This window comes from Melospiza melodia, chromosome 5 (assembly GCF_035770615.1).
Source record: "Melospiza melodia melodia isolate bMelMel2 chromosome 5, bMelMel2.pri, whole genome shotgun sequence".
Classification (NCBI taxonomy): Eukaryota; Metazoa; Chordata; class Aves; order Passeriformes; family Passerellidae; genus Melospiza; species Melospiza melodia.
In genome coordinates this window covers 14001455-14024571 of record NC_086198.1, presented here as the reverse complement: position 1 = coordinate 14024571, position 23117 = coordinate 14001455, and the positions used below count along the sequence as shown (strand labels likewise).

The following is a 23117-nucleotide window of genomic DNA, read 5'->3' as shown; positions in this document are numbered from 1 at the left end:
TTAGTTTCATGGTTATCTCAAGGGTGAGGGACTGTTAGTTGTCGTTGAATAGATAAGAGAAATATGTGAAAATGGATTTAAAATATGTGCTAGATGTGCTTCTGAGAGGGTGGAATTTGTATTTACCATTTTCCCTAGCTTTGAAGGGAATTCTTTTGTAGATTTGTTTAAGATGTTTATTAAATGAAAACAATTTCCTGATAAACAGATCATGAAAGATAAATCAATTAGGGTAATAATATGTGAGAATACCAGAAACACTGACTTAAACTGGTTTTGTTTAAAGGGAGATTGTCAGAGACTGACTGTGTAAAACATCTGATGGAGAAAAGATTTCTGTAGCTTATGCAATTTAGATATTGTCAAATTTCAGCCTGTGATAAAGCACCACATTTTGTCTTGAATGGTATATTGAATGAAATTATGAAAATTAATGTGATTTCTCTAGTGTAGGAAGTGTGGTGGTCTTGTCCAAAATGAGCAATGAGCTTTAGGTGAATTTTCAGATCCACTCTCAGTGGAGATGTTTAATCACAAAAAATATTCCCCAATTAAATAAATACACCCTTAAATATTTTCTGCCACATTTCATGGTACATTTCTGCTAGCGAGTGAATGTGGAGAAGATTGTGAGCTTCAAGCTCAAAACAAGTGTGCTGTGTTCCTCTTTCTCACTGTATGCTTTAACTTCTTCATATTTCATGTTACTGTGAGTTTTACCACTGAGGAGCTGATGTGCCAGACTGGACTGTAATCACTCTTTCAGCTCACCTTTCACAGAGATCCAATATATATTATAAAACTCTAGGTCTTAATTAAAGCAGTTCAGTGGTGATAAGTTGTTGGGCAGATTGTGGGAATATTTTCTGATGCAAGTGTGCCAGTAGAAGAGGTTGCTGTGGTGAGCCCCTAGTTCTTCATTATGTTTTCCTTGTTGTTGCCACTCACATGTGCCAGCAGAGCTCCTCCTGTGGGTGTTGACTGATCTCATTCAACCAAACACAGATACACTGTACAAATTATGTGTCATGCCCTACTGAGCCATTTTTGTTATCCAATATATCTCCTACCCCATACCCAAATGGATTTTGGGGGATCTGTCCAGCTGCCACTGCCACAGACAGGGTCAGTGAAAACTGCAGCCAGTAGGACTTGGACATAGTTTCTCTCTTACCCAGGTCAGCCTGGCTCACCTGGTTCAGTCTTTGTCAGCAATTTCCTGTGGGCAGGAAGCAGTTGAAGGTTAGGATGATTAGGCTAGGGCTGGGTTTACCTGATCACCTGATGCAGTTCACAGAGTACATACCTACTCATGCCTGCATGGTAGGTGCACTAAGCTCTAAGTGATCCCTCAGGCCAGCATTTGGAGCATAAGATCTATAATACTGGTCTCCTACTGCCTAAAATTAAATCAAAATTTAAAAAGGAAAAAAAATCAACCCAAATAGGTTGGTATTCTCAGCAGAAGCAATATAGTACAAAAGGGACAGACTGATGTATTTTCACATTGCATTGTGCCTTGCAACATGAAGTTAGTCCAGCATAATTGATTTACAAGACCTTGTATCAATTCCTTTAAATTCAGGACGTTTGTGACTTGCTGCTTCTGGCTGCCATCAGCAGCAGTTGCACCAAAGCTGCCACAAAGCAGGAAGGCTGTTACTTCCCTGCCCTGCATATTCCCCCTGTGGGTGTCTAAGGAGCAGAGAGAGGGGGAGAACTGCTACTTGTGTCCAGAAGGATGGAAAAAAAGACAGGAAGGGGACAGAGGAGAGAAGGACTGAGGGATGAGAAGTTTACTGTGAGTCAGGAGTGGAGGTCAGTCTGTTGTGATGGTGAGGTTGAAAAGCCAAGGAGAGTTCATACGGCCGTAGGAAAGTTGGATCAGAAGCAGAACTGACTGAAAATTACTCGATTCTTGCTGCCTAAAGCTTGCATATAGCCCATGCTTCAAGTTGCAGTGTTATGCTGTGATCAATGAATAGCTCATTAGCAAAGTGGGTGCTTCATCTCTCACTTTAGAGAACAGGAGGTAGATGGTGACAGCCTACTACACATAACCTCCTACAATTGCAGGAGATCTGTGCTGTGTAACAACCATCAAACCTCAGGTATATACTGTAAGAATCCCACAATATTAAATGCTGGATTTGGACAGCACTGGGTTTGCTTTTTGATGCATAGATGGATAATTTATTTTGTACCAGCTTCATTCAGTGAAGTGCAACAACCTCCATGTTCTTTAAACATCCAATACTCAGACATTGACAATTGAGACTGGCTTCGTAGAAAGCATACCTTTTCTTATAAAGATATTTACAAAAGTAGTAACTTGAAAAAGAAATCTTAGGTTTCTTCTATACATGTGGATAAGAAGCTGTATATTGCAAATGCAAATGAGAGATGCATTGTCTTGAAAAGGAATTTGTTACTCTTTTCTACAGGTATTAGCAGATAATTCTGTAACGTCTGTTCAGTCAGGACAGGAGCAACTGCAGGTATCTTCCACCTGCACTGGAGGCAGGAATCTCTGTCTTAAGGGGACAAAAGCTACTGGCTAGCCAAGAAAAGACAAGCAGCTGCTATCCCTCCTTCAGAGGTCCTGCATTGCTAAGGCCAAGATGGAAGCCATATTGAAGGGTCATGGAAAAGGGGATGCATTTGGCTGTAAAAAAGTAAAAGGGATTTGGGAGATGGAGCAGGAGGGATCAACTTCCTAATGTTGGCCCCTCAGTCTTCCCTTTTTTTCTCTAGGTGCTCCTGTGAGAAGAAGGACTGGAAATGTTTTCAGAGTACTGCAAACAATGCAAAAAACATGAACCTAAACTGACAGTTACTCCTTCAAAATGTGCAATTATTTGTAGCACTATTAAAATGAATTGATTTTTTGTTGTACAGATCTGCCAAGTGGTCCACACACTTACCGCTTAGAAGATCTTGCCTATACTAGAAGTGGAGATAAAGGCAATTCTGCAAACATAGGTATTTTTCTTTCTTTTGCTTTCTGAAGTGATGAAACAAATTCACATAAGAGTTACATATCAAGTGCTAGTCTTAATTTGTTTAAACATCACCTGACCTTTTTTATAATTGTGCTGAAACAAATGAGAATGTGTATTGAATATGGATTTACTGATGAAATATCTGTAGTCTTCTGATTAGCAGCTGCTGTAATCTGAGGTACTAAAAAAAAATACTAGCATGTCATACTAAAAAGAAAGTTTTTGTTTTGGATTGGAAAGTTGCGCTCCCAGAAGTTAAGAAATGCCTTTTTAAAGTGTCTTTTACACATCACTTGCTAGTCCTTCATGTATGGATGTTAGATCATATAATTTCTTGGTTGTCTGATCATGTATAATATTTTCATATATTAATTTTATAACATGTCTATGGCTAAAACATTGACATTAGTAGGAAACACTAAAGTTGTTCTCATGCATACAAGAATGTTTTTATTATATTGCTAATGCAAATGGTATATTTCAGTGTGCAGTCTCTTTGCCTTGATTGTGCTGCTTCTTGCATTGTTTAATAATTCCTTCTATTCCTTACTTCTGCATGCAACAATTGGCTCTCTTACTTGTTGGAAGATGAGAGCGTGTGGTGTTCAAAGCTCAGTATGAATTAAAGGTGCGTTTGGGATTTGATTTGCTATTAGCTGTCCTGCTAAAACTGATGAATTTTGTTCATTTGTATTCAGAAATATAGCTTTCTTGTCCTTGTTTGTGAAACTAGTTTTTTTGGGTTGAAGAATGAAGCAATGTTGATTTTTTTCTCTTTTTCCTATTTTTTCTTTTTCTTTCTCCATGATTGATCACTGTTGCAGTGTAGCAATGCCAAGTCATGAATGAAGTATATGTAATAGACTGCTTCAGATACAAGGACACTGCAGCTTTTCTAAGGAACAACACTAACAACAACAAACTTAACCTCTAATTTAAGTCCAGCTAGAAAGGTCCCAGTGATACAAAGCTGTTTTCCTGATCCTGCTCTGGAACCTCAGCTTCAGCATAAAATTAGCTGAAGCTTATAAAGCATGTTTACAGAAGTAAAAATGTAATTGCGATTTGTCATACTTACATCAGAATCCCGTGCAAGAGGTGGGGCAAGGACCAAACCTTTGGTCACTGATCATTCCTTGTTGTGGTTAATTGTGATTACTTAAATATCTAAGTCTTGCAAACCATTTAAGGGAAGAGAATTGCCTGTGGGTTGTTTGTTGTGATGTTGTTGTTCTTTAGGTGTCTTTTCAGTGGCAGGGACTGTTTGCAGCAGAAAAAAATCCCGTGATCACTTAGTGGTAACTTAGCATTCTTTGGTGTCATGCTCCATGCTACACCTCTACTGACAGAGGGAGAGCTGTCATACTGTTGTGTTTTTTATTCAGGAGCTCATTAAAGGGGATCCATATGTACAGTTTCAGTTAAGCGGAGGACCTCAAATTGGTTTTGAAAGGATAAATACAAATTGGTTTTAACAGTTCCTATTTCATCTAATGCCAGTTAATGCCTAACAGGTGTGATAGCACGGCATCCCCTCTACTATCCATACTTAAAGAAAACTTTAACTGCTCAAGCCCTGCAGAATTACTTTCAACACCTTTTAGAGCATGAGAAACCAGAAGAAGAACTAGTAACAAGGTGAGTAGCTCGCTGTGCATCCCACAGTTGTATGGTAGATACATGATGGTATCAGAGGTTATCTTAAAATATGTTAATATAAATGTTGTGAGTTTATATGTATTCTCTTTGGGTTTTTTAATGTATCTTCCTTTGCCTTTTTAAATGACAACATGAGCATAGTCACTGAGAGCATGAAGTTGGGCCTCTCTCAAAGCTGGACAAAGGCCGTGAATCCGTGTAGTGAAGGCATTTAAATTCTCAGAATTAGCATAGTAGTGTTGGGGTTGTTCCTTTGTTTTGTGCCAGTACAGAATGTTTTTACCAACTAGAAACAGCTTCCAATGCCCTTTGAGAAATTTATTTTCCACTGGTTTTGCACCATTTGGGAACTGCAGGAGCCTTAAAAACTGAAGCTTCCCAAGCCTCTGAGCCAGTGCTGAACTGAGAGTTAGAAATCTGTAAAACACTACCTGAAAGACATTTACACAGCCACTGTGGTCTGGAGCCCAAATTTACCTGATGATCCATCAGAAATGGGCCTCATACTGTCCCTGTTTCTGCAAAGCATTTTAATATATTCCTTCTAGTACTTCACTCTCACCCACTTTTGTGCCATCTATACCATGCCAGAATTTAAAGAAAAAACATAGCTAATTTCTCTTAAAATCTGAAAGAGAATACATCCTAAACAGGACACTTATGTGATAGTCACCTACTAAAGAATATTCTCTGCCAGCAGATAACATTCTTATTTTTGTGTTATGACTGATGCTCAGGGCCCTTCCTGGGGACTGAATGAAACATAGACCGCTCTTGCTGTAGCGTGAGGTAATGAAGCTCGCTCTCCTAAGGATGTCCAGTAGAATAGTCAACAGATTTTAAACCTTTTTATCTCTTTGAAAACAAGTAAAAGCTGAATACTGCCACTAAATATTCGGTCTTCTAAAACATGTTTTGATACAAAGTCAGTTCTGTTGCATATAAGGAGATTTTGCTAAAATCCTTTATGTATTTCCATGGGTAGTGGATAAACTGTTGCCTGTTTTTTTGTTTGTTCAGAAAGCTTGAGTCAGAAAGGTACAGCTCAAAGCTCAGAGAGAGCTTGGAGTTATTTTAACCTCTGATCTTTGAATTGTAAGTGCTGGTTTTGTCTTCATAAGCAGCTCAGTGCAGATCTCACCCACTGTTTCATAAGTGCTAACAAATCTATGTATCTAATAAATTGTGATACTAAGAATTGTAATTTAATTTCCTCGGAAACAGAGCAGAGACAAGAAGAAATAAACAATGTTGTTCCTCCTAATGATAGTAGAAGTGGATTCATTGTCATTCCTTAATGCTGTTTATGTTCATAAATAGAAGTAGAAATTTTCTCTCTTTGGATGTAGCCAAATTAGTTTGATTAATTAGATTATCTGTTTGTGGTTTTGGCTTCCTTTAATTATGTGATAATGGAGCTCTGTGAGTAAATTGGAAAGCTGCTGGGGAAAAAGAATAAAACCTTTTGTGGAAATATTTAGGATTATAAGGATTATGTTCATGTGCTTCAGATTTCTTTTTTAATACTTGTTTATTTTTTAGTTTTAACTGTCATTAAAAAAGAGTTGTCTTACTGTCTGATTTTCCTTCATTTCTTTTATTTAAATAGTGAGTAGTTAAAAACTATGTATTAGTTTTGCTACTATAAACATACCAACTATGGCTCTTACTCACTATAGAACAGTCTATTAACCAGCTGCCTTTCATGCTTTCTCACTAGAGGTATTAAATAGGTGTACTAAACAGAGGAAAAATGGGATTATTTTGGTAGAGGACACTGAAAACACATGAATTTCCAGATCTGCAGGTAAAATAATAGAAAAATATGGTCTTTCAATCCTCAGGTGGTTGCTTCCCACAGTAGAGTGCTGCTGTACATTCTTAACAGATCCAAGTATCTTAAGATACAGAACAAGAAACTTTCTATGCAGTGGTACTAGATCAGTAATTTAAGAAGGATAGTAAAACTATCCTGTAAGGTTTTTCTATTTTCATCTTCTGAAATGTGTTATATGTAATGTTTTGAAAACATTTCAATGCTCAGAAATACTCTAAATTGCCAGCTGATTTCTTCCTATGCAATGTTTTCACCAGGAGCTGAAGAACAAGAAATGTGGATGCTGATCCTTCTAGATGGCTTTTTCTTACATACATTTGTTAGGACAAATAAATATTTCTCTGTATCTCTCATATGCAAACACTTCTTTAAGCCTATGGATTTGGTTCCTGCTTTCTGGTGATGAAAAGAATCATGTCTTTTCCTTGATTTAAATGCATTAAATAATTTTATATCATTATTATATCCGTGCTTTTTAATGGGAGATTGACCAGAAGACCTTACTTCTCTGAATACTATGGACAGCACTTTAAAGAAAGTAGTTAATCAGGCACTCCGTTGTGCCTAAGCGTAGGAATTCAGCTAGAACAGTGAATACTCCTTGTCTTACTGGTTTTTGTCACAGATACAGTATTCTTTGAAAGGTTTATTTGTTTTCTCTGTTTTTAAAAGCAGCTCTTAAAACATTTAATTAAGTTGTACAATTAGATTTTTTTTTCCCTTTAGATCTTAGATAATTAAGCTTAAATTGTTTCATTATGCTGAGTAAATGCCTGCCAGCATTTTGGTCAATGTATTGTTGCTACTTAAGACTATTATAATTGTTATAGTGGTTTTTCTTCCTTTTATTGTGCAAGTTTATATTCTTTGTGGAAATATTTTGGATGCTCATATGCTACAGACAAGCCTTAAAATAGTGAAGATGTTGGCCATCATATATTATTTTGTAATTCTCATTTTAGCTACATTACTCCACTGTAAATAGTTTCTTAAAGTAAACAGAATGAATATGCCATGTAATAGTGTTCCAAATTAAGATTTGTTGCTTGTATTGCATATTTCCTCTGCCAAAACTACTGCAGAAAGTGAAATGAAATTCTTCCACTTACATGTATCTGCATTTATATGCTCTGAACTTTCTCTCCTGATTTGTTTCTCCTGATTGATTTTCATGACACTTCTTTTGAGAGATGAGCTATTAGGAATCAAAATTCCATCAGTCTAGTTCTTGAGAAGACGTCTTCCAGTTGTGAAATTCTTTGCTGCCTGGAAATCTTTGCCAGCTTTTCAGAGTAATATTCATAGTGTAGTGCTTTGCTTTGGTAGATCTCTGGCTTTTGTGGTATGTGGTGATTGGAAATTTTTATTTAGTTTTTCAAAAGATTTGGTGGGGTTGTGCCATATAGTTGATTATGGTATTAAATTTAGTAAATTAGGTAGGTAACTTCTTGTAGAATTGCTTTATTCTTCATATTCTTGTTGTCTAAATGATCACTAATAGATTAATCTACTTTCCTGCCTTCGCAGTGGATTTGTCTTTAAGCATGATAATGGTGCCTGTCAACTAGTTTTTGAGAAAGGGTAACAGAACACCAACACCATTTTTTTTTCTTAATAATAACTAATAATATTAACACTAAAGAAGAGTGGGGTAATGAAAAAGTTGAAGGAACTCATTGGAACTTTTTGCCTGGGAGACAGACATGGACACTCTGATGACTTCTTGCTTTCTACAGCAAGAACTGAAGTGATTGCCAGGCTGCTCAGCAGAATCATCTCTTTCTATGAGAGGTTTAGGTCATATGCCCAAGATAAAAGGGCAGACAGGGCAGTGAGCACCAGCAACAGCCATGGTTTTCACAGTGCTCAAAAGGAGCTGAAAGAGATAAACCTCAAAGTGATAAAATCAGCAGTGTAAGAGCACTGCAAGAAATTGTGCCTCTTTTAGGGGAAAGATGTAAAGAATCTGTCCCAAACAAATGAAGATCGGGTAGGTGACTAAAGCAAAGTAAGTGATGTTGGAGGAAGCAGGATTTAAATTGGATATCATCTTTGTTAATTCCTCATGGCTTGATGATGTTCTGATTTAAATTCTTTCCTATGGAATTAAAGCAAAGCTATCAGGTATTTGGATGAAGAAAATATTGAAGGAAAGCAAAACCAAAGAAAACCAACAATAGAAAGAAGATGGCAAAACACTGCAAGGAGAGGCAAATGGAAATATACTGTAGACCTATTTATGGAATTTGAAACAATAGGAAACCACAGAGCCATTTGCCAAACTGCTATGGAAGTTTCCAAATTGGAACTGCACCAGTCAAAAGCAAGGATGGAAAAATGCTTACAGTGGTGATGGAACAGAAACATAGGTCTGTCACACTAAAATAAAGTTTTATCTGAACAAAGTGCATGGCTCCAGGAAAGCTCTGATTTGAATTTGCCATAAAGTTATCTGTTTGTCGTAAGAGCTGATGTAGTGACTCACAGAGGTTTCTCAGTAATGAAGAGGGTGTCTTTCCAATTAGCTGGCAGCATTTGTTAGCAAAAGTGAGTTCCAGGAATTAAGTGATTGTACTTTTCAGTATCAGAACTAGGAGCTAATACAAATATTTTCTTTTGCCCCTTGTGTTATCCAAGTTCATATTGGATCTTCAACCTCTGGCTTTCAGATAGCAACTTTAACTCACAGAAAGAAAGAACTCTAGGAACAACCCTGTTAGAAATCGGCGATTTTTGAATAGAGGAGAATTATTACCTTATGGTCCAGCTTTAAAACTATTAAGGGCTAGTAATTTGGAGTAAGAGAAAGGAACAAGAAGGCAAGGCCTTGTGTTAATCTTGTTACTTTTTGGACTTTGACTCAGCAGTGGGATGTGATCAGAAGCATGAAAATTTTGCATGCTATTTTTTTTTTTTCTATATGTGTTTCTTCCAAAATCTGCTGACAAATAATGTGCAGTTTTTATTTTACAGATACGAGTTACCTGGAATCCATGGATTAAATTTTGTTCTGAAGAATTCCCTTGGTGGTGGTGGTATAGCATCCCTAAGAAGTGACCCTCAGGCATGTATCAAAGCCATCATTTTAATGTCATCTTTAAGTCATCTTTTATGGGTGTCTTCATAACCAGCTTTTGGGCTGGAACTGTGAGGTTTGGCTTTGATTCTACTTCCTTTTAATTTCCTGTTAATAGATACTGTTTATTTAATTTTGTAAGGTTTGAAAACAACATAGGAAAGTAGATTTGGAATATTTGGTGAAAAAGATGTGCACTAATAAGATAGCACATCATAAAGAGCAGTACTGATTTAAAGACCACCAGTTTTTTGATGCACCAGCAAAATTAGTTTATCATAAACTAATTGCAGAATTTAATATCAGAAACTTATTTCTCATTTTGAAAAATGCAGATTTACTAGACAGTTCTGATTGTTTCCAAGTATATACAGGAACCATGCTGTAGGACAACTCATTTAGCCTATCCCTTCTATAGTTAAAATACTGATAAATAATGTGTATAAACATGAAAAGCAGATGGATATGAGGTCTTTTGTATTGATGATTTCATGTGAATCTGAAAGTAAGAATTTTTTTTGCAAATGTACAATCTGAGTATTAAATATTTAAAATATCTAAACCTGAAGATGAGATCCTGAGCAATGCTATGGTTTACATAGCTGTCTCATAGGCTCAGAAATGCTCATGTGTGTATAATCTCAGCATAGTCAAGAAGACTGCTCGCAAAGTGAGCTGATGCTATGTATGAATAGATAGAATTGAACCCCAAATTAATTGATTTTAGCAGTAGGTGCCAAATAAATGGAAGAAACTGTTCAGTCTATTCAAATTTGGATGCTTGAAAACTCAAGAAACTTAGAATGAATTCTCACCCTGATTACAGGAAAAACACTCATATGAAACCATTAGAAAAAAAAAAACTTTTAAAAAATAGTATGTTTAGATAGTAAAATAAAATGTTGGTTTGTTTCTTTTTTCTTACAGGGTAAAGCACTTGGACAGATGCTGTTGGATTTCCAGATTAAAAATGTTCCTGATTTAAAATCACTGATAGAATAACAAGTGTTTAATATATATGCTTTTAACACTAAGTGGTATAAAAGCATGTTATGAACAAGAACTGGCTTCTTGAATGAGAATTTTTTCTAAAGTTCAAGAGTAGAAATTTGAGTTATTTCTCACAGGTTTAGCTATATGGCACAGATTGGCAAATGTTTTGAGTAATACCAGACTAATAGCTTTGTCTGTGTCTGATAACATTTCCTGTCTAGATAATACAGTGGATGAAGAATCAATTTATTTCCTGAAAAATAGAATTAATCAAATTGCAACATAACATTTAATTACAAGGCAAGATAATCTTTATTTCAAGATGGAAATTACCTCCTGTTCCGTCCATCTCGCTTTTCCTTCTCTCATCCTTTATTTGGAAACCACTGGGACTGCTGTCCTGTCAGCTGCGTGTGTCCTGTGCAGTGAGTGAGGCTGGGTAGCCTGCTCTGCACGGCTGGGAAGGCAGCACTGTCTGGTACTGGGGAACAGTTCTCCCTGCTGGGCAATAAAGAAAAGTTATAATTGGTACTGTTATACAGTGACTGGTCATAAATGCTGACCTTTGGTGGTGATCCACCAAACTTCCAGCACTTTGTCTGGTTAATGACAGACTTTTTTATTGCATTTTCCAATATCTTTTACTAATTAATCCTTCAGTTGAAAGCACTGAGTAGTAGTAAATTGCAGATCTTAGTGTGGTAATAAATTTGAAGATGAGGAAAGGAGAGTCTGCCTGCTCACTCCTTCTTGTGGTGGTGTAATCCTGGCAGGGGTGAAGCAGGGCTGGGTGGTTTTGTTCCAGGGCTATTAAATCCTTGATTTGTGCAGCAGAGTAATGCCTGGATTAAGTTTATTTGACTGTCATTTGCATTGCCCTTCCCACAAAAAGGTGTCTTCTGCTGTGAAGAAAAACTATGTTAAATGTATGTACTCTGTCTTTATTCTGACTCCCAGTTATCACCTCTCCATCTCCCTTCCTGCACAATATGATTAGCATGTTCAAATTGGGATACTTCTGAACTTCTTCATCTCATTAAGAAAAGATTTAAAAATCTGTATCAAATTTCCTGGGACAATAGCACGGTGGAAATTCTGATGAATGTATTTTCTCTGCAGAAGCTGTAAAAATACTACTCCATGTGTTCAGGCATTTTATATTCAGAAATTAATCTTTCTGTTTATTTTGAGGAGATTGTATTAATTGCTTAGTGCTGACAAAATGAGACATTACTAATAGCAGAAAAAACTATGGAAATAAGTACTTTTTAAATTGTCACCTAACCTATCTGTTAGTTCCTAAATTTCCAGTGCTATATATCACTGTTATTAATTTCCTAGCCTCTTGCTTGCTAATGAGGACTATGCAGTGAATTGTTCCCACGTTTTCTGTGGTTTTGTTCATTTGAATTGAAAGCATCATAAATTAATGCTTTATCTATATAAACAATTATTGCCTGAGCTAGTCATAGGTACCGTCCATGTGTAGAACATGATTGTCAGGTTGTAAAAAATGAGTCATTACTTCATTGCAGAAAAAAGGCAAAGTTAATAATTTCAAAGGGAAAATGGCATGCAGGTTTTATGATGTTTACAGTCATTGTTTGTTAGAAAACTCTCCTTAATAATTTGGAAGCATACTGAGAGAAGTAAAAAAGAAAAAGTGATAGACCTCAGTAGCAAACCTAGAAGGATAAAAAGGCTACAGTAAATTTTTGCAGTTCACTCAATATGCTGCTTAAGTGACTCTGGAAATGTGTATGCAGTAAGTTTCTGAATAAAAGTCAACATTAATAAAGTATAAATTTGTTTTACTTGTTTATGTGGTTTCTTCTTCTGGAAGAGAGTGATACTTAGTTTAGAAATTCTTTGTTTGGAGTTGTTTCACTTGCCTGTAATTTCATGCATTGTCTTGCTGGTTCCCTTCTTGGTTCAGATTTTTTCTGTTCTGTCCCTAATCTTTGTTAAATATAAAAACCAAAAAAGTAAATAATACGATTTACTGGAGAGCTGGTCACTTAGAGCTCTGTAATGGAAGCTGTAATTTGCTGAAAGGAATGGTAGTGTTCAAATGGATTGGATATTGGAATACAAAGGTGTTATTTTTTTATCTCTGGAGTAGCCCTTTTGGATGTTATTAAACTAATCCTTCACAAACATGTTTTCTGTCCATTATTTCTTTCGGCACACCAGCTTAAACCAAATGGCTTTGCTCTTCAGATACTTTTCTTGCAAATTATGTCCTCCAAAAACCCCTATTCAAAGATGTTACTCTCCTTCAGTATCTTAACATGTTTTGAATTCATGAACCTCTGCTTATTTCAGCAGTCCCAGATCATCTGAAAGTAAAGCTTGCTGAAAGTAAAGCTAATTGAGAGAGGTTTGGTAAAATACACATAAAGGTGAGCATGTATGCAGTCAGCATTGGTCTAACTTCAGTAAGTTAAAAAATTCATTTTGCCTGCTCGTTAAACCAGGTCTGTTCCTCATATAGGCAAGAACATACCCTTCCAACTCCCCGCCTTTCCTGCCTTTTCCCTACTGTGTTAGCTGTGAGAGCAGGATGGAAATAGTCATGTCTAGTGCATAAAATAAGGTTCCTTCTAATACAGGAGTTTCAGTGTAATGGAAACTGGCTTACACCTCTTACTGAAGTTTTTGTACTTTGGCTCATCTGCACTACTAAACAAAGGCTGCATTCTTACCTCTCACAGCTCCCTTACTGCATCTCAGCCTAACTCTCAAAAATAAAGCATAGCCTTTATCATTAAATTGTTCCATGACACTTAACAGTCCAAACAAATACTTCCTCAGTGGTTTTGGGTTTATATTTAATATTTCAGAGTGATTTTCCCACTTAAATTTGTGTACTAAAGTACAAAAGTCACCTAAGAATATGTGCCAGTGTTTGATGCACAATGTATATTTTTAGTTTTGCCATCTCCAGTAGAGATGTTTTTCCATTAAAGTACATGTTTTCTTGTTTTCTTCCCCTTTCAGATGCAAAATTATGGTAAGTATACTTTACATTGCACTGAAGTGCAGCCCCTTGGGTTTGAAAGCAGAAAATGCTGGGTTGCAGGTTGCTTTTTAAGAATTTGAATGGTTTAATTCGGGAATTACTTTGATGTGTTGTACTAAGTGCTTTGCACACAGTAATGCTCACAACGGTTGCAAGGTAGTGGCAAAGCTTTCATTACCTGAGTGGATTCCACAGACCCATCTGTTCTGTAATGCCTTTTGGGCTGGTTCACTGGGGTTTCTGGGCCAGTGAGTGAGTGAGTGGCTGGGGGGAGGGAGAGAGGAAGCTCTTCAGTCCCTGAGGTATGAGGAAATTACACAGCAGAAGTGTCACACCTTTCACCTTACTACTTCTTCAGTTTCATCCTGCTTTCCTTTCTGGATTTACTTGAAATGGACCCTGGTGATTTTGGGATTAAAGCTAACTGGCATGAAGAAAATAAACAAAGGTTGCCTCCATGTGAAAGATCCCATTGGGAAGTGTCTGTATCTGCCAGGGAGTTAATTGAATTCCTCTACCTACCTTTGGACAGGGAAGAGAAACCTGAGCTGTAGGACTGAAGCATCTCTACCGCCTGTTTCAGCAAAGACCATCCAGACACTCCCTAGACAGCTTTAGGGAAGGGGAGAGGGGGAGTCTTGAGAAAGCAGTGCAGGGCAGGAATGGTGCTCATCCACACAGGAGGGAAACAGGAATATTTCTGTGCCAGGACTTTTTTGTGGAGTCTGACAACCTTCTGTGCCTCCAGCTCTGGGCTGCCTGCTGTGACCATCACCAAATTGGTGAGACCCTTTATGAAAATGAGGTGTTTAAATTTCTTTTCCCCTCATCCATTAAAAAAAATGCACTAGTTAAAAATGAGAAGTTCTTCCTTCTCCTCCCCCCACTTTTATTTACTAGTAGCAAAAGCCTCAAACCTTTAAAATAATGTTTTTTAACAGCTGGATTTGAAAATACTTTGGTTTAATTATATAATTGTGTGTCTGGTGGCTAATCTGCAGGGTTCCTGTACAAGCATCATAAGCTACATCTAAAAGGTATTTTCTCTTTTGTAAGTGATGTGATTTGAAGTAGGGGACTTGAGAGGGGTAAGCCTCTTGCATAAAAATTTGGCTGAGACTCTAGAGAAAATCCCAAAGGCCTGATCACTCTCTTAGTAGTGCTGGGACTGTGGCCTGTGAACAAGAGCTTGTGGAGGGGCTCTTTGCAGATGAAGCAAGGTGAGGGTAGTCTTAGCTTTCCAGGGAGCTGCTCTCTGCTCCAAGCAGGAGGAAACAGAAGGGCACCAGCCATTGTCTTTTGTTGACAAGTAGTGAGGTAACCTCCTCCCCCGAAATATTTTCTTTACTGAGGAAGTGGGAAAACTTGCTTTTGGTACATCAATAAACTTTTATGTTTACAAGATCCTGAACCTGGGTTCAGAATCTGTGAGGGTAGAAGGCTCTCACCTGCTGGGTCCTTTGTATCCCCTTTGCCTTCCAAATCATACCAGAGTTGTTTGCTAATGGAAAGAAAAGGGATAGTGAACACTCTCTTCTTTGCTGGTGTGACTAAAGGGCTTGTACAGCTCTGGGGTGGTCTAGAGGTCTCATTCGTGTTCCATAGAGTTTGAAGTGACTGAGGAGAGAAAAATAACCTACTGTTTCAACGCGGTTTGCCTGTGGAGAGCTGCCAAGCTGTTACACACCATCGCTCCTCTTCCCGCTTCCCCGTTTCGTATTTGGCATCCTGAGGTTGCAGTGTTTGCCCGAGTTTAAAGGAAGGTGCTCCACCAAACTTCTCCAGCGTTCTTACACACATATTCTCTTTCCCCCTCCCTCCACCCGCTCCGCGTTTCTCAGAGGCGAAAGCTCCCCCCTGCAGCCGGAGCGGCAGCGGCACGAACAAAGATCCATGGCAGCGGGCCGGGCCGCGGCGGCGGGGACTCGGTGAAAGGCTGCAGCCACGGCCGCCTCCCCTGCCACTCTCCGCGCCCTGTCATCTTCCAGGTAAAATGAATGTCTGTCCCATCCATCATCCCGCCATCCCCGAGGGGGCGGGAACCTGCTTGGTTACTGAAACTTCCGAGCCCCGATCTGGCGGCATTGTTGACCTGACAGGGCTGCTCTTTTGTGCGCTCCGTTGCCAGGATTTACCCATTTGCATAATGGATTAGCATGAAACTGAACGCACGGGAATGCCGCTCCGCCGCTTCCCACTCTTTCTTAGCTGGCGGACCTTTGGGGCGAGTTCATTTATAAATGTGACTTGCCGCTATCCTCGGAGACCTGTTTCCTTTCAGGAAAGGCAGACGCTCCCTCCCCCGTCCCGCCGCCGTGCGAGCACCGCGGCCGCCCGTCCGGCCCCCCCGATCCGATCCGGTCGCCGCTTGTCCCCCGCGACGGCCGGGGCAGGCACCCGGAGCCCCTCAGGTCCCGCCGGCGGGGGAAGGTGCACGGAGCGGCTGTGGTCCCGGGAGCCCCTCGCTGCTCTCCCCGGGGCGGGTGAAGGGCTTCACCCGCACTTTTCCGTGCACTTCTACCTGGGCAGCGCGGGCCGTAGACGGGGCGGAGCTGCGGGTGGCTCCAGGCTGCGGGCACCGCGCCATCCCCAGTCCCCGAGGGACGCCGGGCCGGCTGAGGGTGCCCGCCGCGCCCGCCAGTGAAGCCCGCCGGTCCTCGGGGCGGGCGCTCCCCACACGCCCCTCTCCCGGTGGGCCGGCCCGGGTGCCCGCCCCGCCCCGCCCCGCCGGTAGCCTAGAAAAGCGGCGCCGGGGGCCAGGAGCTGCTCGGAGGTACCGAGGCTTTCCCCGCCGACAATGAAGAATCCGGTGCCACAAGCGGCCTCGCTGCTGCTGGAGAAGCTGCTGCTCCTCGTCCACATCCGTCCATTGCCCGCGGGCTCCGGCGGGGAAACGCCACCGCCTGCGCCCGGCTACTACGACACCAGCTGCTTCAAGCGAGGAGACCTGCTCGAGGTGCCCCGCACCCTCTTCATCCACTTCGGCATTTACCTGGGCGAGAACCGCGTCGCCCACTTGATGCCCGACATCCTGCCCTCCATCACCGGCGACCGTCGGCAGATCCAGCAGGTGGTGACCAACAAACGGCTTATCCTGGGCGTCATCGCCAGGACGGCCAGCGTCCGGGTGGACACGGTGGAGGACTTCGCCTACGGCGGCAGCATCCTGGTCAACCACATGGACCGGCTCTTCGAGGACCAGGTGCTGGGCAGCGAGGAGGCGGCCCGCCGGGCGGAGAAGCTGGTGGGCGCTACGGCCTACAGCCTGCTCTGGAACAACTGCGAGCACTTCGTCACCTACTGCCGATACGGAGCCCCCGTCAGCTTCCAGACCGACAAGGTACGGCCCGGCCAGCGGCGGCGCTGCCCTTCCCCCGGCGGCCCCGCTCCCCGCAGCCGGCCCGGCCCCGGGCCCCGGGCCGGGGTGCCGGTCCCGCCCGCCGGCCCGGCCGCCGCTGATGCCGCTCTGCCCGCAGCGGGCAGTGCCGCCGGCGCCGAGCTGCTCGGGACGGCGGCGAGCCTAGCCTCAGCTGGCTTCAAGCGGCGAGAAAAGCGAAGCTGAATTAGTAGAACAATTAATACGCTTCTAAAATGCTCTGAAGCTACAGGTTCTAGCCGGAGCCACAGGCAGTACCGGGGCTGATGCTGGGGGTGATGCGGTGCCAGTCCAGCTCTTCCCCTCCCTCCGGGGAACCTGTGTGAGAGCTGAGGCTGCTCTGTCCCGAGAGAGTGGGTATTGACAGTTCTGCAGCCAAAGCTTTCCTCTTTCAATCTCATCTTTTGCCCTTTTTTTTTTTTTTTTTTTTTTTTTCCCAGTTCTGTGAGACCGTGAAGATGATTATTCGGGACCAGAGGAGCGTCCTCGCGTCGGTGCTTGTGGGACTAGCGTCAATAGTCTGCCTAGGTGTGGCACCCTCCACCACACTCCCCACCATCTTCATTCCCTTTTTTCTGTGGATGGCTGGCTAACAGCCTTCCTGGAGTCTTCCATCCAGCGTCTGTAAATAGGATGTATACTACTGTATTTATGAAAGCACACATTACTCACTGGCATCATGTAAAGTTTTTTAACTTTGTGCACCATTTTAAAATACAACTTTGTCTAGAACACGGTGCATAAGGCATAGCTTACTGTGTAAGCCAAATAACAGATTTCCTGAAAATCTCGGTACATTTTAACACACCTTTAAATCATGGAAAAAGTAGGGTTGCGATGCAGTTCTGCTCCTTATCATTAGCCAAAAATGATTCTAATAACATCCTTCATGTTCTTCAGTTGTTTAGCTGCATACCTGGGTGCCATAACTATTAATAAAAATGGATGATGGAGTTCCACAAAATTATGGAAATGGAGAACAAACTGCTTACCTCTTCCTTTTATAGATATAGTGTATATTCAGAAATTACTGTCTCCATTCCTAAAATACTCCTTGGTGGAAATGCAAGTAAATTGACTCTTTTCTGAGAGCAAAGAAGAAAAACCAACCCTGAGCTGGGTGCTGCGGGAGCACATTTGGCCAGACCAGTTAGTTTCCCTTTGGGGAAATGTTCAGAAATCTGTCATTTGCATTAATTGTGTAAACACTTGCTACGTTATTGAGCAACTTTTTAATTGGGTTAGTGATAAGGAAAGAGGGCAATTCCTCACCAGTTTCCCTGCCAGTGATAGTGGTTAATATAAGTGGCTACTGAGGGATTTAGGAGCTATAGGAAGAAATTTGCTTGCTTTATGTCAACTAGTGATGTACAGATGTTGGGACATTTCCAGCATTCCAGGGCACATGGCAGGGAGGAGGAGGAGGACAGGCACCAATTTAGTTCCGATCTTTCCTCAGCAGTGGAACCTGCATAGGTGCTGTAAAGTATCAGGGATCATTTGGAGCAGTTTCTATGGTGGCTGTATTGTCATTTTGGATATTGCCTTAAAACATTTTCTCAGTGAAAGACAACATGTCTTCCTATACTCATCTCTTGTAAGTATTCACTTTCAAGGCAGTAGCTGGTGCTAGAAACATTTCATCTTCAATGCTGAGGCCTTTCAGTTTATCAAGAATGTGTAAAGTTGGATTTGTTGGATTTGAAATCGAGTTCATGTAGGCAACTATTTAAATGCTAAAAACCTTTGCTACTTTTTTTTTTTTCTTAGCAAGGTTTTTTTATGTATGCAGAGAAATTGTTTAGCTCCTGGAATGCCTTGTGTGCATACGTGTGCTTACTTGTTCACATGCTGTGCTTGCCTTCCTTCCTAGTTAAAGGCCAATATGATGGTGTCTTCACTAAAGACTCAACCCCAGATTTACTTCTTCTAATGGTGTGCAGTGTCCTGCCATCAGCTCTGTTGCTGAAATGGCCACTTGCCCATTTTTAGAGACACTCCTTTTAACTGTGCTATAAACCCCCTCCTCCTTCCCCTAGACCTTACAGATGCTTGAAGGTTGGATTTTTAGAACTGAGAGTGTACTTAGCTACTCTCTAATCATCATCTTCTGGCTGCTCCACCAGCATTCTCGACAAAGAATGTAAAGACTGGGGTGAAATTCCAGCTCATAGGAAAGAGCAGCATGACTCCTGCTGCCATCAAATAGGGGATTTCAGCCCAGCTTTCACATGTTCAGTCGGCAGCCCAGCTCCGAGCAGCTGGATATCAATTACTGCTGGATCCTTGTAAACAACTTCTATTCTGCTTTGAAAGATTGCAATGCTCACTGTAACTGTTTCTGGTAAACTTTTGAAATTAAGGTGTTTTTTAATTAACATGAGTTACTTTTTCATTACACATGCATTAGTAATATTTGCATAAACCCCAATGTGGTTTTTTTACTTGCTGTGAATAAGGCATGAGCTGTAGTCATAACTGTAATTATATAAATTTTGTTCATTTAAAAATGTCTACTGACCTCTTGAAATTGAGTATAATGCTGTAGCATTACTCTAAGGTATCCCGGTAGGGCACTGAACAAGCCATTAACATGCAGTTACATGGTGTCTGATTACAGGTGGGCTTTTCTTTTACCTTTTATTTAATTGAGATTTATAAGAATTCCAGTAATTCTTACAATCCACATATACAATAAACAACAGGGTCATGACCAGTAACCGAATCACACCATGGGACTCTTGGAAGGCAGAGAAATATTCCTGCTCTAGCTTCGGTATCAAAGGACCTGTCCTCCTGCACTGCTAACACTGTGGAGAAAAAAGCATCCAGATTGACTAAACTGGGATTTTCATAGGTGTCTACAAAAGAAATGAAAGCAGTTCCTTGCAGGCTTTCAGATGTTTTAGTAGAGAATTTTCCTTCAGCATATAAAGTTTTAAACTTATGAAATGGTCTAGAATGTCTTGCTGCATCCTTTCATCAAAGACAAGTAATAATGGCATAGGAGCAGAAATTCAGCTGCATGTTTAGGCATCTTTCCTACCAACTGTAGCTCTAGCAAAGATCTGGAAATTTTGTTAAAGTCAGGCATGAGTCAAATCAGTCATACTGTGAGGAGAAAAACAAGACTAGCAGGCATGAATTTTCGTGTTCAGCTCAGCGGGTGGTGTTTGTGCTCTGAAATATTTTGGTAAATGTCAGTGTCAACTTTTTTTTCTGTAATTACTTGAGTAAAAATAAGCACTAGCTGGAGCATTGCATTTCAGACTTGAGCTCAACTGTGATGCCATTGAAATGAAGGAGCTAGTTATAATAAGAAAAACACAGAAGACTGTGGAGCAGTTCAGCTGTTGGGGAAATGTGTGTGCTTAGAAGTGAAATTGTTCATCAGTAACTGTAAGTGATGGTGATGGGGAGTGTAAATCCAGAGCCACAGCTCATTATAGTCGAGACTGTTTTGAAAAGCTGTGTGGTTAAACCAGAATACGTAATGAAGGAGTGTGAGGAGTGAAGGAGTATTTCTGTGCCACTGGAAAAGGCAAGTAGTGAAGACATCAGGGTTAAAGGATAGATGTTTCACTTCAGGCTTTCCAAGGAAAACAAAAATAAAATGAGTAAGGTTCAAAATGTTTTTAGAAAATCCTTGTTTAAAAGAAATGAACGAAAAAGGTAAGTTACTAAATGAAGACATTAGAACATTGTGCTTTCTGGTTTTCTGTTACATTTATTTTAGTTTGGAACATAAATGATTACTCATTTTGTGGTGAACAGTCATCTGCTGCTTGATTTCACTCTGCATTCTCCTGTGCTGAAGGAGAATGCTACATATAAATACTGTTGAGGCTTTTAATGAAAACAAAATCATAGTAATACTTGTTAAAGGCTGAGGGGTAGGGAAGAGGGAATTAAACTTGTGTGTGACTTGACATCGTCCAGACAGGTTTTAGAATGCAAAATGCAGCAACAAGAAACATAAGAACTGTGATGTCTAGAAATTATGTGGTGCTGTATTACTTGTTGCATGTTCTCACATTAAATAAATCATCACATACCACTGGATGATACAGAACTATGTTAGACAGTCATTAGTTAGCATCTCCTTTATCCACTGAAATTGAAGTTCTCGGGTGACTCGGAGCATTTCCTCATTATGCTTTGTAATAGCTTTGGACTTGATTCACCTGAGTACTTGGCTGTCATGAATGAGCTTTCCAATGAGAAGTGAAGATAGAAACGCTTAGTAGTTTTGAAGCTCTTTGCTGTAGTGCATTCCAGTTTCTTGTCAGCTTTACAAAAATCTTTCAGAGCATTGTGCTGGTAGAATAAACAATCTCCTCTCCTGCAGGAATGGAACACTACAAGTATTTGAAAGCTTTTAAAGGCATAATTTCTGGTGTCTTGTGTGATGTAGCTTCAGTTCGGAAGTCAAGAAAACATTTAGGATATGGTCCTGAGCTGAGAGACTGTGGGAGAAGGGGGGCAAGTTGGGAAACCTTTAGGAGGCTTAAGTCAGAATTACATTGATTCCAGTGCCACAGTTCTGTCCGTCACTAAACCGGGGATTTGGAGTTACTGCTTCTGTGTCTCACAGGGTAGAAAACTTTCTGTTAGACTTTCTGTAGTGTTTTTAAGTTTTCCCTTTAAATAAGAGAACTTTGTTTAGCTGTGTAGCTTTTGTTTCAGAAGTTGCCTCTTCTGTATTGTGTGTCTGTAAACTGCAAAACTGTTGGCGACTGCTCTGTGCTAGTGTGATTTGGAGCAAATCAGCTGCACAGTCCCCTACAACTATATCACAACACCTACAACTTGGTGCCTGGTCTGATCAAAGCAGTGGGAATGTGGCAGGTAGATAATGCAGGTTTATTTTACTTGCAAGGGCAGGGCATATTAAGTGTGGTGAATGCAGAAGCGCGTGCCTGAAGACTCAGATGTAGGGCACATTGTTGTGTCTGCCTTCCTGTGCCCAGCTGGAGTTTAGAAGGTTTGCACGGGGGTTGCATGATAGAACAGAGATTAAAAGGATTAACTTACCTTCCCTTAAAATGGGGTGGCTACCCTTCACTTTTTTAAATTTTTGGTCTCATCGTTACAACAGTGATTACTGATTTTTTTTTCTTTTTTTAACAACTCAGGCAACACCTGTGACTGAGTTAGAAGGGCAAAATGGTTCTTTGTCCACTCTGTGTTGGAACAGGCTCCTCTGGGATCCCCAAAGCAGGGTGTCACTTCTCTATTGGCCCCCATGATGTTCAGAATGGGAAACAGATCTCTAGATGCAGTCAGAAACTGCTAAGCCTGGGACATTTCTGGAAGTCATTCATAACATTTTCAGCTAAAAAATAAGGGAGAGACTATTATGTTAGATCAGAGGTCTGCTTCTTTACTGCACTGTTGCTTTTATTATAACAAATCCTCTTAATTAAAGCAGATAACCTGCTGTACCTCCCAAACTATTGGCTACAGTGCCTCTTTTTTAACTCTTTCCTATTTCTATAACCATGAAAATAATCATCTCTGATTTCTGGCTGCTTCCAGGACTTGGTTGATATTTGCATAAAGTTGTAGGTTTTTTTGCATTGGACATACCTAATAAATAAAATGCATGGTTCCTCCTCACAAGGCATTTTCTGTGCTTGTGAAACCAGAGCTCTGTGAGGCTAAGAAGGCATACTATAGTATGGAATTAAGAATACATTCAAATGAAAGGTAATGCTCTGCTTAACTTGCCAAGCCACCTTCTGCTTGTGCATAGGCTGAGATTTGCACCCATGTTCCTTGTAGTTTTGCAGAAAGTACCTGCACAATGCCATTTAGTACTGCACATGAACAGAGGGAGGGGTGGGTCTGCTACTACTACATGGAAGGAAAAAAATTAATAATTAGTTCTAATAAAAAATGAAGAAATGTGGGTGTGAAGATAATGACGAGTTTCCCAGACTCCTGCTGGAAATATTAGGGTTAGATATTAAACAGAGTAACTTGCTATTTATATTTGTAGACTGGATTGTAGGTAGCTCCAAGTAAATATTAAGGAGAAGGGAGGCACCTGGTTTCAACCGCTTCATTTAGTGTCTAAATGACATGATAATGCACTGTGTACGTAGCCTGGAGCTAAGGATGACTTGGTTGCCTCCAGAACCAGAAACAGC

The 23117-nt window shown here is 40.6% G+C and overlaps 2 protein-coding genes across 2 annotated transcripts in view; both read left to right on the top strand.

Annotated features, from left to right (window-relative positions):
• LOC134418945 (uncharacterized) overlaps nt 1–12381 on the top strand; it is a 57447-nt gene extending 45066 nt beyond the window's left edge. Inside the window, exons 17-20 of the mRNA XM_063157972.1 lie at nt 2899–2982; nt 4517–4640; nt 9472–9562; nt 10502–12381. Coding sequence (XP_063014042.1) covers nt 2899–2982; nt 4517–4640; nt 9472–9562; nt 10502–10576 — 374 coding nt within the window. The 3' untranslated portion in view covers nt 10577–12381. The remainder of the gene's footprint in view (nt 1–2898; nt 2983–4516; nt 4641–9471; nt 9563–10501) is intronic.
• Nucleotides 12382–16357: 3976 nt separating this feature from the next.
• LRAT (lecithin retinol acyltransferase) lies at nt 16358–22805 on the top strand. The gene is made up of 2 exons (XM_063156329.1): nt 16358–16929; nt 17406–22805. Exons 1-2 carry the CDS (start codon nt 16387–16389, stop codon nt 17556–17558), a joined length of 696 nt encoding a protein of 231 aa, XP_063012399.1. The 5' UTR covers nt 16358–16386; the 3' UTR covers nt 17559–22805.
• The last annotated feature ends 312 nt before the right edge of the window (nt 22806–23117 follow it).

Bases quoted from the DNA above. Each gene is read 5' to 3' on its own strand.
- LRAT (XM_063156329.1), top strand. From the start codon at position 16,387: ATGAAGAATCCGGTGCCACAAGCGGCCTCGCTGCTGCTGGAGAAGCTG. The intron at 16,930-17,405 runs GTACGGCCCGGC...TTTTTTTCCCAG, and splicing joins TCAGCTTCCAGACCGACAAG to TTCTGTGAGACCGTGAAGAT.